At 46.7% G+C, this 18,939-nt stretch overlaps 1 protein-coding gene across 3 annotated transcripts in view; it reads left to right on the forward strand.

The window, feature by feature from the left end:
* Positions 1–18,939, forward strand: part of ITGA5 (integrin subunit alpha 5) — a 73,052-nt gene that overhangs the window by 25,715 nt on the left and 28,398 nt on the right. For 2 of the 3 annotated variants that reach the window (XM_083486514.1, XM_083486516.1), the window contains exons 3-9: positions 7,402–7,505; positions 10,443–10,566; positions 13,277–13,338; positions 14,902–14,947; positions 15,775–15,900; positions 17,238–17,282; positions 18,546–18,589. In XM_083486514.1, coding sequence (XP_083342640.1) covers positions 7,402–7,505; positions 10,443–10,566; positions 13,277–13,338; positions 14,902–14,947; positions 15,775–15,900; positions 17,238–17,282; positions 18,546–18,589 — 551 coding nt within the window. The remainder of the gene's footprint in view (positions 1–7,401; positions 7,506–10,442; positions 10,567–13,276; positions 13,339–14,901; positions 14,948–15,774; positions 15,901–17,237; positions 17,283–18,545; positions 18,590–18,939) is intronic. The other variant, XM_083486515.1, reaches the window with a different exon arrangement.

The following is an 18,939-nucleotide window of genomic DNA, read 5'->3' on the forward strand; positions in this document are numbered from 1 at the left end:
AGAAACTACAAATATGGCAATGCAAAAAAAATGAGCTGGAAAATCTAGAGCTGAGCTGGGGAACCTGTGCCCCCTCCAGATGTTCATAGAATCATAGAATCATAGAGTTGGAATAGACCACAAGGGCCATCGAGTCCAACCCCCTGCCAAGCAGGAAACACCATTAGAGCACTCCTGACATATGGTTGTCAAGCCTCTGCTTAAAGACCTCCAAAGGAGGAGACTCCACCACACTCCTTGGCAGCAAATTCCACTGTCAAACAGCTCTTCCTGTCAGGAAGTTCTTCCTAATGTTTAGGTGGAATCTTCTTTCTTGTAGTTTGGATCCATTGCTCCGTGTCCGCTTCTCTGGAGCAGCAGAAAACAACCTTTCTCCCTCCTCTATGTGACATCCTTTTATATATTTGAACATGGCTATCATATCACCCCTTAACCTCCTCTTCTCCAGGCTAAACATGCCCAGCTCCCTTAGCCGTTCCTCATAAGGCATCATTTCCAGACCTTTGACCATTTTGGTTGCCCTCCTCTGGACACGTTCCAGTTAGTTTGTCAGTGTCCCTCTTGAACTGTGGTGCCCAGAACTGGACACAGTACTCCAGGTGAGGTCTGACCAGAGCAGAATACAGTGGCACTATTACTTCCCTTGATCTAGATGCTATACTCCTATTAATGCAGCCCAGAATTGCATTGGCTTTTTTAGCTGCTGCGTCACACTGTTGGCTCATGTCAAGTTTGTGGTCAACCAAGACTCCTAGATCCTTTTCACATGTACTGCTCTCAAGCCAGGTGTCACCCATCTTGTATTTGTGCCTCTCATTTATTTATTTTTTGCCCAAGTGCAATACTTTACATTTCTCCCTGTTAAAGTTCATCTTATTTGTTTTGGCCCAGTTCTCTAATCTGTCAAGGTCATGTTGAAGTGTGATCCCATCCTCTGGGGTGTTAGCCACCCCTCCCAGTTTGGTGTCATCTGCAGATTTGATCAGGATGCCCTTGAGTCCATCATCCAAGTCGTTGATAAAGATGTTGAATAAGACCGGGCCCAAGACAGAACCCTGTGGCACCCCACTAGTCACTCTTCTCCAGGATGAAGAGGAACCATTGATGAGCACCCTTTGGGTTTGGTCAGTCAGCCAGTTACAAATCCACTGAGTGGTAGCATAGTCAAGACCACATTTTACCAGCTTCTTTACAAGAATATCATGGGGCACTTTGTCGAATGCCTTGCTGAAATCAAGGTAGGCTACATTCACTGCGTTCCCTTCATCTACCAGGCTTGTAATTCTGTCAAAAAATGAGATCAGGTTAGTCTGACATGACTTATTTTTCAGAAATCCATGCTGACTATTGGTGATCACAGCATTCCTTTCTAGGTGCTCACAGACTGTTTGCTTAATGATCTGCTCCAGAATCTTCCCTGGTATTGATGTCAGACTGACTGGGCGATAATTATTTGGGTCCTCTCTTTTCCCCTTTTTGAAAATAGGGACATTTGCCCTCCTCCAGTCTGCCGGGACTTCGCCTGTTCTCCAGGAATTCTCAAAGATGACTGCCAGTGGTTCTGAGATCACATCTGCCAGTTCTTTTAATACTCTTGGATGCAGTTCATCTGGCCCTGGAGACTTGAATACATCTAAACTAGCCAAGTATTTTTGTACTATCTCCTTAGTTATTCTGGGCTGTGTTTCCTCTGCTGAATCATTTGCTCCAAATTCTTCAGGTCGGGCATTGTTTTCTTTATCGGAGAAGACTGAGGCAAAGAAGGCATTGAGGAGTTCAGCCCTTTCTGTGTCCCCTGTTTGCATTTCACCATCTTCTCCTCTGAGTGACCCCACTGTTTCTTTGTTCTTCCTTTTGCTACGAACATACACATAAAAGCCTTTTTTGTTGCTTTTAACCTCTCTAGCAAGCCTGAGTTCATTCTGTGCTTTAGCTGACTTTGTGTCTACATGTGCTGGCTATTTGTTTGAATTCCTCTTTGGTGGTTCCCCCCTTTTCCATTTTTTGTACACATCCTTTTTTAATCTTAACTCAGTTAAAAGTTCTTTAGATAGCCACCCTGGCTTCTTTAGGCACCTTCCATGTTTCCGTCTCATTGGTATTGCCTGAAGTTGTGCTTTTACTATCTCCCTCTTAACAAACTCCCAGCCTTCATGAACTCCCTTTCCTTTTAGTATTACTGTCCATGGGATCTCACCCAGCACTTCCCTAAGTTTTATGAAGTCGGCTTTCTTAAAGTCAAGAAATTGAGTCCTAGTATGCTTGGCTGCTCCTTTCCGCTGTATAGTAAACTTCAGAAGAGCATGATCACTCGCGCCTAATGATCCTTCCACTTCTACCCCACTAACCAGGTCATCAACATTGGTTAGGACTAGATCTAAAATGGCTCTTCCTCTTGTTGCTTCTCCCACTTTCTGGACAATGAAGTTGTCTGCAAGGCCAGTGAGGAATCTGTTTGACCGTATGCTCTTGGCTGAGTTTGACATCCAACAAATATCCGGGTAATCGAAGTCCCCCATTACTACTATCTCCCTTCCTTTTGCATGCTTGGCCATCTGTTCCAGGAAGGCATCATCTATGTCCTCCGTTTGGCTTGGGGATCTATAGTAGACTCCCACAATGAGGTCTCTGTTCTTCTTCTCTCCCTTAATTTTGACCCAAATGCTCTCACTTTGGCTTTGAGGTTCTAAATCTTGGATCTCTTCACAGGTATACACATCCCTGACATATAACACCACTCCTCCTCCTTTCTTGTCTGGTCTGTTTCTCTGAAAAAGATTGTATCCCTCCATTATTACATTCCAATCGTGGGACTTATCCCACCAGGTTTCAGTGATGCCTGTTATGTCATATTTAGTTTGCTGTACCAAGAGCTCAAGCTCTCCTTGTTTATTTCCCATGCTTTGCGCATTAGTGTACAGACATTGAAGTCCATTAATCATTCCCCTGTGTCTCTTATTTAAGGATTTTTTCCTCCCACCACTAGGTCTGCGTGCTGTTTGCTCCATTTGGTCTATGACATTTGGATGATCATCTTCATCAATTGATAGACTCCTACCTTCAGGAGCATTGTCTCCCTCCCCCACATTAGTCAGTTTAAAGCCCTCCTGATGAGGTTTCTGAGATTTTTGGCAAAAACATTCCTCCCAACCGTTGTGAGGTGCATCCCATCGCTTGCCAGAAGTCCATCTTCAAGAAACTGCAGTCCATGATCTAAGAATCCAATCCTAAGAATGTTGTTGGATGTTGTTGAATCCTAAGAATGTTGTTGGACTCCAACTCCCATCAGCACGGCCAGCCATCAAGGATGTTGGGAGCTGCAGTCCAGCAACTTCTGGAAGGCCACAGGTCCACCAGCTCTTGTCTAGGGCAACTGATTGGTAAGGCTTTTTGTTTTCCTGCACAGTCTTCTCAGAAGTAAATCTCAGTGAGGTAAATGAAGCCGATGCTCAAGTCCCTGAGTATGCAGGATAGCTCTTAATGAGACTTTTAATCTCAGGGTCATGGGTTTGAGCCCCACGTTGAGCAAAAAGATTCCTGCATTGCAGGGGGTTGGACTAGATGACCCTGGTGGTCCTTTCCCAACTCTGCGATTCTATGGTTCTGTTGAACTGCAGCCCTGATATCCATATTTGGAGCCCACATAATCCTTGGAAGGCAAAGAACTTTGTTAACTGAATAAGCAAAATGGACTGAATGTCTTATAAGAAAGAGTAAGGTTCGGTGACGAAAACACAGGCCAAATTCTTATGTATACAGTATGTCATGGCATTTTGAGATATGTGTTGTGGGGTTTGATCTCACGCCCATTTGGGATGAGGGAGGGTTGTGCTGCCGAGCCTGTTTTGTTTTGAACTGCATTCACAAATGAAACAAAAGGATCACAGCAGCTATCAAAGTAGCGCTGGAAAGATTCCTATTGTAGGGACTCCTTGTTTCATGTTTTGTTTATTACCTTTTTATTCCATGCCTCTTTCCTCTGTGAAGCTGAAGCACAGTGCCGACCCCCCACCCCAGTGATCTGATCTTTGCAACAGTCCTGCGAGAGGCCATAGTTAGCTCATGGTCAGCCATGGCCAGGTAGGGATCAGACCTGATCCATTGCACACTAGCAACACGAAACGCTCCACCACCCTGGCTTACTGTGAGCGGGAGGGTGGCAGCTGAGGGGCAGAGCCAAGGTCCCCGGTTCAGTCCCTAATATCTCCACCTAGGAGTAGTCCTGGAGAGTCATACCTCGGGTTGAAGCAGCTTCAGGTTGAGCGTTTTTGGGTTGTGCTGCGTGGCGACTCGGAAGTAACGGAACACGTTACTTCCGGGTTTCGCCTCATGCATGTGCAGACGCTCAAAATGATGTCACGTGCATGCACAGAAGCGGCGAATCGCGACCCACGCATGCGCAGACGCAGGTTGCATTCGCTTCAGGATGCGAACAGGGCTCCAGAACGGATCCCATTCGCATCCAGAGATACCACTGTATTGAGCTGGGTAGACCCAACGGTCTGACACAGTCTATGGTAGCTTCCCATGTCCCTATGTTGTGGCTTCTTCATGTGTCTATGGAGTAAAACAGATTTTTGGAAACTTACTTTCTTGAGGGAATCCTTTCCACATCTGTTTCCCAGCTGAGGACTCCTTGCACATTGCAAAGGCTTGTGGGTAATGGTCTGGGGCTCTGTCTTAGGAGCACTGGTCAGCCTGTTCTCTCTCATCGCGGCCCCTGCTTCCTTCGGGCTGTGAGTTGCAGGAAGATCAAGCACGGCAAGGAAGCGCGTCTGCCATTGCCAATCATCTTCTCACTGCGGAAACCTTGAGAGGCATCCAAGGCACCTCAGAGTTTCCTGGACTGGAGTTTGAAGAACCACTGGAGTGGATATCGCACCGTTAGGGAGGGTTGTGGGGCCTGAGTGGTTTTTGATTAACAAGAACAACCTCCCCCCTCCCTGGTCCTGCCCTCCTCCTCCTCTTCCAGTCTCCTCTTCCCCACCAGATGGGAACAATGGGAAATCTTGAAGGGGAAAATGGGCAGCAGTGCTATGTTATGAAATATTTTCTCTTTCTGAATAAACAGGGGAGGAATTTCTGGAGCATTGTTCACAGTGGCGGTGTGGGATTTTTGAAATTGCAAACTGCAGGGATTGTTGATTTTTCAGGCAGTGATGTGAATTAAAGAAGGGTGGAGGGGCGGGCTGGAAATGCCCATGTGGAACCAAATTGTATTTTTGGCAGTTCCTTTAGTTTAGAGTAAATTGAGAGAGAGGGAGAGAATTGGAAATGCCCTTAATGGACCAGAAGCAGCTTGTGAGACTTGGCATTTGTTTTATACCTGGTCTTCTGGGGTCACTGCCTGACGGTTTCTTTTGCAAGAAAGGGATTAAGTGGTTCCTGCAAGATCTGAGGGTATTATCACTACATCCCATTGGATTGATATGAAGGGCCTTGTATGAACCAGAGCCAGTGGGCTGGGGATGCCTCTTCTGGTCTGGATCAAAACCAAAGGCAACAACTGCTGGGGGAATAACAAGCTCACAGCCTCAGATCTAGGCTGTTTCCGACAAGCTCCATCCCACCCCCTAAATGAAAACGGGAAGCTCTCTTCCTCTTAGCACTCCACATGGATTTAGTACATTTTCTGCATAAGCTGCTGATATGGACCTGATTGGAAAAAGTGGAGAAACATTCAGGGCTGTAAGGGACAACCTTTCTGTGGGTGGGCAATTCTCTGCAGCAGGAGTGATGGCAGGATCCTGTCGCACCTGAGGCTGAGATGGGGCAGAATTTCTAGAATTTCCTAGGCTCCCCTCGGAGGCCAGAGCCATGACTAGAGCAGAGGTGTATGGGCTGCCACATCTGAGGGTGAATACATTTGGCCCACAAATCACCTTCATTTAGTTAGTTTCTGGCAGTTGCCTTGCGAAAGACAGTATTTGTTGTATCCTCCCAGTACCGCCCAGTAAATATAAAAATACAATACAATATGCAAACAACATACATATTGCAATATGTTGGTTATTGTTATGCTTTATTTATGAATTTCAAGTTTTTATATTAAGTTTTTATTTAGTTGATATCATGACCTATAAAACATAGAACCATTAACAATGATTTCCATGATTGAAATAAAAAGTAGTGTGTGCTGGCATGCAGCTTGGGAATTAACCAAACGGGGCAATGATCACATCTTAGGAAAACAGTGAAAAGTGGAGGTTTTGGAAGTATTTGTGGTGGTGGGTTGGAGCCAGAGAAGGCAACAAGTCAAGCAGATGGGGAAGATATAGGAGGAGTAGAGGCTGAAGGGACCCAGAGCTGCAGTGCAGAAGGTCCCAGGTTCCTATCCCAGCATCTCCAGGTAGGTCTGGGAAAGATTCCTTCCTTGTCTGAATTCCTGGATGGCCGCTACCAGTTTGCGGACAATCTCAGGGTAACAATAGTGCTTAGTGTTCAAAGTACTTTGCATTATCTTGAAATCTTTACAACATCCCTGTAAGGCAAGCCAGCATTGTTATTCCCAAAATTATAGAAAAGGGACAGGCTTCCAAGACTGAGAGACAGCAGTTCACCAACAGCCAACCAGCAAATTCATAGATCAGCTGAGAGTTGAACTGCTCATAGCTCATGTTCTGAACCATTATGTTCAAGTGCAGACTTGTGGGGAGTGATTGAAAATGCCGTGCAGAACCACCGTGATACGCGGCGCTTCCTAGGCCTGCTTGCCTTCCTCACTGGTCAAAGGACCAATGCTCTGACTTGGTATAAGGTTCCTTCCTAGTTACTCTCCACCAAGAGGCCAGGAATTCTCAAATCATATGCTGTGCTCTGAGAGGAGCTGAGTTGTGCCTCGGTGGGGAAGGAGAAGGCTGTTTTTAAATGCATCCATCACTCTAGGCTTCTTGTTCTCCCTCTCTTTCTCTGCCAATACCGTGGTACCTCTGGCTGCGGATGGGATCCGTTCCAGAGTGCCGGTTGGCTCCTGAGGTTTCTGCAACCAGAGGGACCGCTTCTGCACGTGCTCATGTGGCAAAACCCCAGAAATATACTTACACAGGAAAGCAGCATAGCAACATGGAAAGCTACCTTGTACTGAGTCAGATCATTAATCCATCGAGCTGAGTGTTGCTTACACTGATTGGCAGCAGCACTTCAGGGTTTCAGACAGGAGTCTTTTGCACCTAGGACTTTCTGCATGCAAGGCAGATGCTCTTGCCACCAAGCTGCAATCCTTGTTCTAGGGGCTGACTGAAATGATAGTGTATATGATTTACATCATCTGTCTCTGCCCATCCACCTTCTTTCAACAGTGAGAGTAAAATTGTATCCAGAATGCTGGAAGGAAGCTGTGTCCCGGGTATCTGAAAGCCTTTGAGGAACACTGATCCAGACCCCTTTGTGTTCTCTGTCCAGCAGGATCCCGCATGGAGGACTTTAATGGGATGGTGGAGCAAATGGAGTTCAAATCGCTGCAGTGGTTTGGAGCCACAGTGCGGTCACATGGCAGCTCCATCCTGGTAAGAGCGGAGTCGTGGCATGAATTTGGCAAAGCGCATATGCAATTGGTTGATCAGGGGAACCCAGGGCATCTCCAGATGTTCACAATTTTGCAAAAAGATTTAAGTGCATACCAGAACTCTAGATCTGCACACTGGAAATGGATTGATGTGCTCTGTCACCCTAGCACAACAAATTTGCTTTTGGGAACTTTTTGGAGTTTGGGTCATGACAGAAAAGTGTGTTGAAAAATGTGTGATAAATGAATGAATAATGGGAAGATGTTTAAAAGACCCCACAAGAAGATCGAGATGAATGCTCATTGCCCTATAACCTCACTGCAAACAAATCAGCATGAAGGCTCAATAAAGACCGGATATAATTTAGCCTTTGCATAAATGTTGTGGAAACACATCAGGATGAATGAGCAAATAGCTTGTCGCCAGGGTGGGGGGTGGGGCTCAGTAACAACAGCCCACGCCGGGTCAGGTTTTGACTTTAGCTGCTTCTTCCTTCCCATCACAGGACCCCTCTGTAGCACGGAAGCTGGGAGAGCTCCTGCCTCAGTGGCTTCTGGAGCTGCCATAGCTAAGTTCTAGGCACTCCTGGCTTGTATGCTACACAGATGTGATCTATGTGCCTTCCATGGCCCAAAGTCGCATGTTTCTTGAATATTTGATAACCAGGGCTAACAGTGCCTCTGTATTGGCGCTGGTGAAACCAGATCTCTCTGAACTGGAGAGCGAAAACTGCCACTTTCCCAATTTTTTGCTTGGTTCTTTTAAGGCTGCCATTCTATGCACCCTTACCCAGAAGGAAGCCCTGCTGGTCACAGTGGGCGACTGGGCTGAGCCACTGGGCTGGAAACCACGGGAGGGCAAAGGCTCATGTGCTCAGGTCATGGATGCAGATTTCTCAGAGCAGGCCACTGGTTGTCCACTGTGAGAACAAGATGCTGTTACACTGTTGAGTAAACATTCACAAGATTGCACTGTAAGAAACCCAGGAATCTCCAATGCGGCAACGCCATTTCTTCCCTTCTAGATTCCTTGCATATCTAAGTCCACCCACCCACACAAACACATAGAGGCCAGGTATTCCCAGTGTCAGAAACCCCTGTTTTGGCTACTGTTGCAATGCTGTGTCCTGCTGTGATCAAAGTCCATTGATAAAGTTTGTGACAAACTGATGTAGACTTGAAGGAAGATTTCATACAATAATGCTGATCTTCCTCTGTCTAAAGAGGCTGTCTGGCTCCTCTAAAAAGAGATGGGTGAGCAGGGGGAACTTGATCTCCATATTAATCCCCTCCCAACCAAGTTTTATTTTCTTTCTTTTTTAAAAAATGTCCTTTTTGAAATGCACACCCCAATCTCCCCAGTACTAAGAGTGTCAGGTGCTCATTTCCAGATGTTGCTTTAGGGTTGCCAGAGGTTTTTTTGGGGGGGGGTTGCTCTTCCCTGCAGTTTATTAGTTACCTTGCTGAACTTCAAACTGTGCTTTGAACTCCTCAACTTTCCAAAATCTGTCTCATGGGGGCAGGGCAGGAAGGATGCAGCTAGTAAGAACTGCAGGAAATGCAAAGTGTGGTGGGGGGGGGCAGGCAGGCAGGCGGGTGTTGGCCGTTGCTCAAGCAACCCTGTGGCCTCACTAGGACACCCTGTTTTTCTCTTGGGTTTCCCCCAAGACGCTCCCTGTAGTCCTTTCCAACTAGCCTGCTGCAGGGCAGGACTTCCTCCAGTCTTTTGACATCTAGGACATACCTTGCTGCTTTCTTTCTAAATTAAAATGAGAGGCACACTTCACTCCAACCTTACTTTATTTTGCTTGAAACCTTTTTTTTAAAAAAGGCACCCTTCATCCTATTTGAATACAAGGTTAGTTTACAGAACAAAATCAATTAAAGTACAAAATGCAAGCAGTGTGTATGTGACAGGAACATAGACAGCTTCCCCCACTGCTCTGTCTAACTCAGGACTGTCTACACCAGCTGGCAGCAGCTCTCCAGGATTTCCCTGTCCCTCCCGGAGATGCTGATGTAGAGAACCTGGGATCTTCTACATGCCAAGTAAATGATCTACCAGTGATCTATGGCGCTTCTCCAAATGGTGGGTGGATATCTTGGGTCCCAGGACAGAAGGAAGGCATCCTCCTTGCAACTCAGGGGAACCTGGGTCAACATTGCCTCCTGGCCTGGAGCACCCCTCCTCTTTTCCTACTTAGAGATGGGACTCTGCTTTTTGTCCAGTGTTGGGGCTTCTGGGATTCTGTTATGCTGGTTAACTACAGCAGAGGCTGCCTTAGGAAATTCTAATGCATTCTGGATTCTTTCCCTTGGGACAATGGCAGTGCTTGTGTTGGTGCAGAGAGTGACTGGTGAATCTATCAAAGAGTGTGCCTTAAATCACCAAGGAATTCTTCCGCCTTTTTCATGGCTCTGACACAGTTTGGGACTCTTTGCCGTAGACTCTACGATGTAGAGCAATGTCCTGATCTGGCCACCCTGGAAAGGGTGGTGGCCGCAAGATAGGCCTGGATGTTGCAGGGCAGTCATCTGCAGAAGGTGGCACATCTCTACAAAGGTCGTTGGCATTGCTGAAGCTGCAGTGTTTGACCCTTGAATTGTACAGGTCTAGTCTGACTCCAGCTGTGAGAGCTTTGGCCACAAGTCAGAAGACCGTCTCACTCCCAGCTTCTGTACATTAAAACTGAAAGCTCGTGGTTGTAAGAACTTTGTAACATTAAGAGTCCGTGCATGAGGTTGCTTGTTTTCGTCTTCCCTCCCCACCCCTTTTCCTTTTTGTACCATAGGCCAGAGTGCTGGGTTATTTATATTGATTTGTAAGCAGCTCTGGGAGGTTTTTTCCCATCAGAAGTGTGGGGGTAGAAATGCTTTGCATGAATGAAGACTGTGGAGCCCTTTCCGTTTGCTTACCAGGCTCATCTTCTTCCTCTAGGCCTGCGCCCCCCTGTACAGTTGGCGAACCTACAATGACGAGCCTGAGCATGAGGTTGTGGGCACCTGCTTCTTGTCCATCAACAACTTCACCAAGTTTGTGGAATACGCACCTTGCCGCTCAGGTAACAAGGGGCTCTGGAGAGGGTGCCTGCCTGGCAGGGGTTCATTCAGCACTTGCACAGGACCTCAGCCTTTCTTTCTTTTTAAGAAAACTGTATTGCATTTTTGTAAGAAGATTCCACTGGACACCACAAAAATACATATAAAACCATAACAACCAACCAACACACCTGCTGAATAAAATAAATGGTTGGTAAACGTAAGGGGGACCATGAGGTTTATTAATACAGTTGGCAACCATTTCATGCAGAGGTTCCATTCCCAGCCCCTGTGCACATCGACCGAGTGCATGGAAGCCCACCCCTTTTATGACTTTTTTGTGACATTTTCAGTCACTTCCAAGTTTGGTGCTGTGTGTGATTACACGTCTTTCTGACATGTGCTAATTGGTCATCGCCTGTATAACTAATGGAGCATTATCTTTAAGGTAACTTATTGAATGTGCCCAAAAGGTTGCATAAAGGAGGGGCTGACCACGTTTTCTCCCCTTGTTCATCTTTAAACTGGACGTCTAAATCAGTTCCCTATGATCTCCTCAGTCTTTGAGAAAGAAGGAAGGGGACACAGTAGTGTCTTTGCTGTGTTGGTTCTGGGTTCCCTGATCTGTAGCTATTCCTCCATGGAGGTGCATCTCTGTGCTGTTAGGCTTTTTTTTTACCTTGCCTTAGCTGTGTGCCACTGTGCAGCTGACTTGCGCCTGGTGATGGGCAATGAAGGCATGGGAGCTGCATGTGGTGGTAAGGTTTGCCATCCACTGGACTAGGGAGCTGGAAGAAGTATGAGTGACTATAGAAGTCCCTTCCTTGTCCCTTGTACTAACCCCTTTTAATGAGCCGTCCCTCCTGCTGAAAGAACACGGCAGATGAACCGAAGGGCCAGCCAGCCAGCTGCTTCCTAAGCATAATCTGAAGCAGTAGGAAGTGGGTGTGGGAAAAGCTGGGAGCGTTTCCCTGGGGACACCCATACAGTGATCACCAGAAGGCTGTTGTGCCACCAGCAGAGCTCCCCCATAAGAAAAGCCCTGTTGGATCAGGCCAAAGACTTAGTCTAGCATCCTGTTCTCACAGTGGCCACTCTAGTCTCTAGAGAGCCAGAAGGAGCAGCTCTTGCTGAGTTTACTGCATAGCTTGAGGTCAGCTCTGGAAGAGGGACTTCCGGCAAAGGCATTCCTGGTCCCCCACAGATGCAGACAAGCAAGAGCTATCCTTCGGAGCTCTGAGGGAAGTCATATTGCTGAATTGAAAATGAAGAGGAGGAGGATTACAAAGATGAGTTCAGCTTATATTCTCCCCTTTATCAAAAGATCCCAAGACAGTGTGCAACATAACGCATTACAGAGCACCAATAATAAAAACAATAACAGACAGCATAGTAATAGAATATAGCCCATTTGCCCCTTGCTGTGTTGTATCTTCCACCACCTCGCCCACTAAATTATTGATGCTGAAGGTTTGCTATTGTAAATCAAAGGGAGAACAGGTTATAGCAGGGCAGGGTGGGCACAGTAGCCGGGGTTCTCTTATTGTTGTCATATTCTCCCTAGGGCCAAGCTGTTCTATTAAGATGAGAATCCTTTCCCAAGGCATTATTATTAATTATTATTTGCTGTGGCCTCTTGATAATTAGCATAATTAGGCTAGGGGGCGCCTGCCTGAAAGGAGAAGCGCCTGTGGTGGAAAGAGAATGCTGAACGCGCAGCTTCAAGCCCTAGACCCCCACTTTGCCAAAGGAAAAGACTGTTCCCATCTCCAGAGACCATACTTGGTGGATAATTCACATGTCATCAGAAGACATACCCCACCCTCTGATGGGATTGCCCCATCTACTCTGGGTGGCTTCCAACAGACTATTAAAAAACCACAACAAAACATCAGACATTAAAAATGGAAAGTCTTTGTTGTTTATCTCTTTGCCAGCTGATGGAGAGTGAATAATAATAATAATGGGGATTCATCTTCCCTGCTCAGGGCTGGGATTCCCTGCTGGACCTCTGGTGCTTCACCCCAGCTGTAGTACTCCTTCTAAAGTATATGCCTGAAGGTCTGGCTGTGATCAGGCAAATGGCACTTTGCCCATGCTCTAATGCTGTCTTGGTTGCTCCATATTTTGGAGGTAAAAGGCTGGATCATTTATTTTATTGTAACAGTTCTGTTGGTAGAAGCTGGTCACAACCTGAGGCATATTGGCTTCCGGTTCATGTGTTGTCTGACAGAACAGTTTATTTAGGGAGGAATCAGCATCACACACTCACAATCATTCTGTCAATGCAAGCATTTCACCCCCTTCTCTCTCTCCTCCAAGTGCACTGATCTAGTGGTTCTCCAATAATTCATCTGTAAGCCTGTGGACCTTATGATGGACTGGGATATATTTATTGTTTGGTTCTAATTAAAGGGTGGCTTCAGTTTGGTGGGTTAGGGGACTAGGACCCTGTATTTGGAAGGGATCATTTTGAATGCTGGTTGCAGCAGGCCCTCTACCCCACCATGCGCCACACATTTATTAGTCATGCAAATATGAATGAATATTTGCAACAGGCAAATCTGAAGCTTACCAGAACATATTCAAAAACTCAGATTGCCAATGCATAATTCAACTGCAAAAGGCATGATCCTCTCTTGTATCCTCAAGCTTCTATACTGTAACTTTTTCCAGCACCTCTGAATTTCCATTTCCACCCCCCACCCCTTTTGTCTTTCTTTCTCCTGCCAGAAAAGAGCGGACTCAGATTTCAAGGCTACTGCCAAAGTGGCTTTAGTGCTGAATTCACAAAGGTGAGTTTCCACCCCTGCCAAGAACATGGGCAGCATGGGGCAGGTTCCTGTATTTGGGGGTTGGGACAGAGATAGTCTCCTTGGCATGAGGGTGGCTGGCTGTGGATACATAGCAGGCACTGTAGACGCTTCCACATGGCAGCTGTCTGCAGCCCCAGCTGTAATGCCAATCTGGAAAACAGTATAGCCTGTGAAGCCCACAGGAGGGTGAATTGTATGAGTTGTATGGGTAACTGCTCCTGTGCTTAGGTCAGCCTTCCCCAATCTGCTGCCCTCCATAGGTTTCTGGAGTACAACTCCCATCTTCCTTAGCCATGCCAGCTGGGGATGATGGGAACTGGAGTCCAATAACATCTGAAGCTCCCTGGTGGTCTAGTGGTTAGGATTCGGCGCTCTCACCACCATGGCCCGGGTTTGATTCCCGGTCAGGGAAGTTGTGTTTTTGACACGGGTGGCGCTGTGGGTTAAACCACAGAGCTAGGGCTTGCCGATCAGAAGGTCGGCGGTTCGAATCCCCATGACGGGGTGAGCTCCCGTTGCTCAGTCCCTGCTCCTGCCAACCTAGCAGTTCGAAAGCACGTCAAAGTGCAAGTAGATAAATAGGTACCACTCCAGCGGGAAGGTAAACGGCGTTTCCGTGCACTGCTCTGGTTCACCAGAAGCGGCTTAAGTCATGCTGGCCGCATGACCCAGAAAAACTGTCTGCAGACAAATGTTGGCTCCCTTGGCCAATAAAGCGAGATGAGCGCCGCAACCCCAGAGTCGGCCACGACTGGACCTAATGGTCTGGGGTCCCTTTACCTTTACCTTTTAACATCTGAAGGGCAGGGCAGAAGGCCAATTATTTCCCCTCTCTGTCAACCCAACTCTATGGGACACCTGGCTGCCATTTTCCTTGCTAGTAATTCTCTGGTTATATAGAACAGGGGAAAGATGTGCTGAGAGTTTGCCGGGTGCTGCTTGGGAATTTCTTCCCTATCAAGCCTGTGCACATACCTGCACCACCTGTAGCCATCTGGATATTCTGCATCAGCCTTGTACTTGACAGCTCCCCTGGTCACCCTAGGCAACCCAGGACTCCATGCAGGCGAGTGAGAGGGCTTGTAAAAGGCTGGTAACTTCTGATCTACAAAGCAGATCTAATGTTACCTAAAATATTGTTTTCTAAGACAATTTCAAAAATGCTTTTGAGTATTGCTGCCAGTCTTACAGCTCCTCACCTATGTTCAGCTGAGGCTTGCCAACACGTACCTCCTGAGACTGGTCCAGTGCCTAAAGCCCCTGCTTTTAAATGTGACCAGGGTGATCTCTGAAGTGATGGGGATGTCAGTGGGTGGGTGTCAAGAGGGAGTGTGATGTAGCAGGTATGGGAAGTGGAGTCGTTCAAATCCCCTGAAGAGCCACAAAGCTGGCTGGGTGATTGTGGGTCAGCTACCATCTCTTGGCCCAGCAAACCTCACAGGGCGCTTGTGAAGATACAAGGGGAAAACTCAAGGCAAAGGTCAGGTGAACTGGCTCAGATACCTCTGAGGAAAACACTAATGTTTTTCGTTGTCTTGGCAGGCTGGACGCGTTCTCCTTGGTGGCCCCGGAAGCTATTACTGGCAAGGTGACCCCCTCCCAGATTCTTTGTTACTATTATGAAAAATATTACTATTTTGGCAATATTTATTTGATCCTTATTTCACTGGTCCAGCTGATTGAGATTTATATATTTATTTCACTGATCAAGCGCCTCCTTTTCAAACGCACCTTCTTAACCATAAGGGCTAGCAACATACTCTTTTCTGTTCTTTTTTCTTTTAAGGAAAAGAAAATGAAAGCTGGAGATTCCCAGGAAGAGCAATTTTTCTGTGTTCCTGTGGAATCACAGCATATCCATAAAGCTGATCACTGCCTCAGATTCCTTGCACGTGGGGATACTGACATCCCCATTTCTCCCCCCCCCATCTCCCCCCTTCCTGTCCCCCAAATTCAGGATAACTTCATTCATTCATCCATTTAATGTTTATCTTGCCTCTCCTCCAAGGAGCAAGAGGTGGCACACAGAATAACTTCCTGTTGTTATTATTATTGTGGTTTTATTGTCAGTGTTTATTATATAGTATGTTCTTTAAAAAATGCTCTTGTATGTAAACAGTCCTGAGATCTCTTTTGATGAAGGACTGTTTAGAAATTATTTGGCTAGGTTTTACTCACAGTAGGTCCCCTGAAATTAATGGAAGTGACTGAGCTGTGTGTTTGCATAGCTTTTTTGGAATGCCACCCTATATAAATGAATTTATCCTCACACCAACCCTGTGAGGTAAGTTAGGCTGAGATGTAGCCGACTTGCCCAAAGTCACCCAGTGAGCTTCCTGAGGGAGTGGGGGATCTGACCCATGGCCTTCTCAGTCCTAGTCCAACCCTCTAACTGCCACCCCCCTTTCCCTTCAGGCCAGGTGCTTTCAGCAGCGCAGGATGCCATTGTGGAGGTATATGACCCAAATTATTTAGTCCTGGAGGCTCGAGGTCAACTCAAGACGGGTCAGGCTAACTTCAAGGCTGATGACAGCTACCTTGGTGAGTGCTGGATGGAAGGAAAGGGTTGGAGAAAGAGAATATCGTTGTCTTAGGACAGTGCTGGAGGTGGGGTCCTGAAACCCTGTCATTCATTACCATTGGCTGTGCTGCCTGGGAGTGATGGAGGAGTTGGATGGAGACAGACAGACAGACAGATATTAAATTTTACAAATTCTTTTAAAATACAATCAGAACATATCTCTCTTATCAGTTGACCTACCATCCTTTGTGCTCCTCCCTTTCCCACAATAAGAGCAACGATCAGGAGAGGCTGTTGATTGATCTTGCAACAGCCCAGAAGTCCAGCAAGTGCAGGTTAAGGAGGAGATGAACACCTAGAAGGCTGCAGGTTCTCTAATCCTTGCCTTAGGGGGTAGCATTTTCTTCCTGGGAGCTGGTTGCCTTTGCCCATTCTGTGCTTCATGGTTGGCTGAGCAGGTGGTTCTTGCGCTTCAGCACTTGCTCAGTTCAAAATCTGGGCCCTGTTAGAAAGGGGTGGCCTCTGCTCAAGCCTTTGTCAATGGGCAGTGGATCAGAGGTTTCCCTGAACTTCAGAGTCAGCAGATCCCTGCCAGATCCAGGGTTCTTGAGTTCACCCCTTGTTTCATCCATGAGGTGGGGGTGAGTAGTGTTCATGGGAAGTGTTGATATTATTCACAAATAATAAGCAGAATGATGCATAAGCATCTCTTCAGGGTCAGCAGGGACATCCTGGGATACCCCAAATGCTCTGGAATTAATCTTACTTAAGAGATAGATGTGGTTACATCAGCGTAACCACACTATGATGGTGAAATTTGTCACTCCGTGTCCTTTATTTCAACCCAGTCACAGACTTTTTTCACCTCCTGCTGATGCTGAGGAACATAGGAAGCTGCCCTTTACTGAGTCAGACTTTTGGCACACTTTTCTCGGCACCAAGTGGCAGCTGTGCTCCCAGATTTCGGGGGGGGGGGCTCTTTCCCAGTCTTACCTGGAGATGCGGCGGATTGAACCTGGGGCCTTCTGAATGCAGAGCAAAGGCTCTGCCACTGAGCCCACAACCTGTCCTTTTCCATTTCCCTGCAAAAATGGCCACATGCACTTACCTTTAGAGAAACCCAGAAGGGGCCTTATCCCATCTCCTCCAAAGGGAAGAGTTTTGCCTCCTAGCAATGTTCAGCCTGGGGCCAGATTGCTGACTAACTAGTTGGCATTATGGGACCTATGGCAACCTGTGGTACCACATGGCATGCTGGGAAATGGCAGTAGCGTTTCCTGATGGCCCTGGTAGGTGTAGAGTGGCATGCATTCCCCCCCCCCCTTAATCATGTTGTCTCTCCTTTCCCTCTCCCTAGGCTACTCTGTGGCGGTCGGTGAATTTAGCGGAGATGCCACTGAAGGTACCAATGGGCTTATTAGTAAGGGAAGATACTTTCAGTGTGGGTGGTAGGGCTGGTTTGGAGAGAGCAAAGAATCTAGAATTGTAGAGGTCCTCTAGTCCACCCCCTGCAATGCTGGAATCTCATCCACGAGAGACAGCCATCCAAAATCTCCTAAAAGCCCTTCAAGGAAGGAGAGTCCACAACCTCCTGAGGGAGACCCTTCCACTGCTCTTACTTTCAGAATGTTCTTCCTGATGTTTAGTCGGAATCTCCGTTCTTGTAACGTGAATCCTTTGGTACACGTCATAGAATCATAGAATCCTAGAGTTGGAAGAGACCACAAGGGCCATTGAGTCCAACCCCCTGCCAAGCAGGAAACACCATCAGAGCACTCCTGACATATGGTTGTCAAGCCTCTGCTTAAAGACCTCCAAAAAAGGAGACTCCACCACACTCCTTGGCAGCAAATTCCACTGTCGAACAGCTCTTACTGTCAGGAAGTTCTTCCGAATGTTTAGGTGGAATCTTCTTTCTTGTAGTTTGGATCCATTGCTCCGTGTCCGCTTCTCTGGAGCAGCAGAAAACAACCTTTCTCCCTCCTCTATGTGACATCCTTTTATATATTTGAACATGGCTATCATATTACCCCTTAACCTCCTCTTCTCCAGGCTAAACATGCCCAGCTCCCTTAGCCGTTCCTCATAAGGCATCGTTTCAAGTCCTACCCTCCGGGGCAGGAGAAATCAAGCATGCTCCATCTTCCATGTGACAGTCCGGTTTATGTGTACCTTGTGTCAAAAATATTTACCTCCATTGCATTCTGAGTAAATAACACACGTCAAGATTTCAAAATGTTGTATAATTCTACCCCTCCCCCCAAGACAATAAATAGGTTTTCAAATAAATTATAATAACTTTATTTCTATTTTTTGTTAGAAATTGTGGAGGGAATATTGGAATGCAAAATAAGAGTGCAATTATGAGGGCAGTAGGAGAGAGATTGGAGTTCATATTATTATTATTATTATTATTATTATTATTATTAAACCCACCTTTTCCCATGACAGGGACTCATAATAAGGGCTTGGGATTAGTAAATAGTGCACTGCATTATTATCTGGTTTCTTAAAGGTCATACTGTATGTATGTATTTTCCTCCTCTCCCATGAGGACTCTTCCAGGGTCTATGATCTGTGCCATATTCTGTTGTTCACAGTGTGCTTGCAGCAGTTCGGACTCCTGCTGCCACTGATTGCATTGTGTTCCTTTGCTCTCTTGCAGACTTTGTGGCTGGCGTTCCTAAAGGAAACCTGACTTATGGATATGTAAGAGCCAAACCTGTGCCTCCTTTCTCCCCACTCTCTGTGTGTACCGTAACTCTCAGTCTTCCTGGCAACCTTTGCATCATTTGGCTGAGTGTCGCTGTCCCCCTGCCTGCTTTGTAGAGCTGGAACATTGGCCATACAGTAATTCCCTTGAAAATGTGCTCTAGGGCTAGCACAGAATTTGGCAGCAGACCTTTTGTAGATGGCAGGTGGGTTGTCAGGAACTTCTGTAAAAGTGCTCCAGATGCCCCTCACCACCATCCTCACCTGGGGCACAAGATGCTGCCTCAGGTTCTTCCAGCTGCAAGCTCATCTACAAGAGTGTTCATTTAAAAAACTGCTATACAGCT

This window comes from Podarcis liolepis (assembly GCF_965112155.1).
Source record: "Podarcis liolepis genome assembly, chromosome: 2".
Classification (NCBI taxonomy): Eukaryota; Metazoa; Chordata; class Lepidosauria; order Squamata; family Lacertidae; genus Podarcis; species Podarcis liolepis.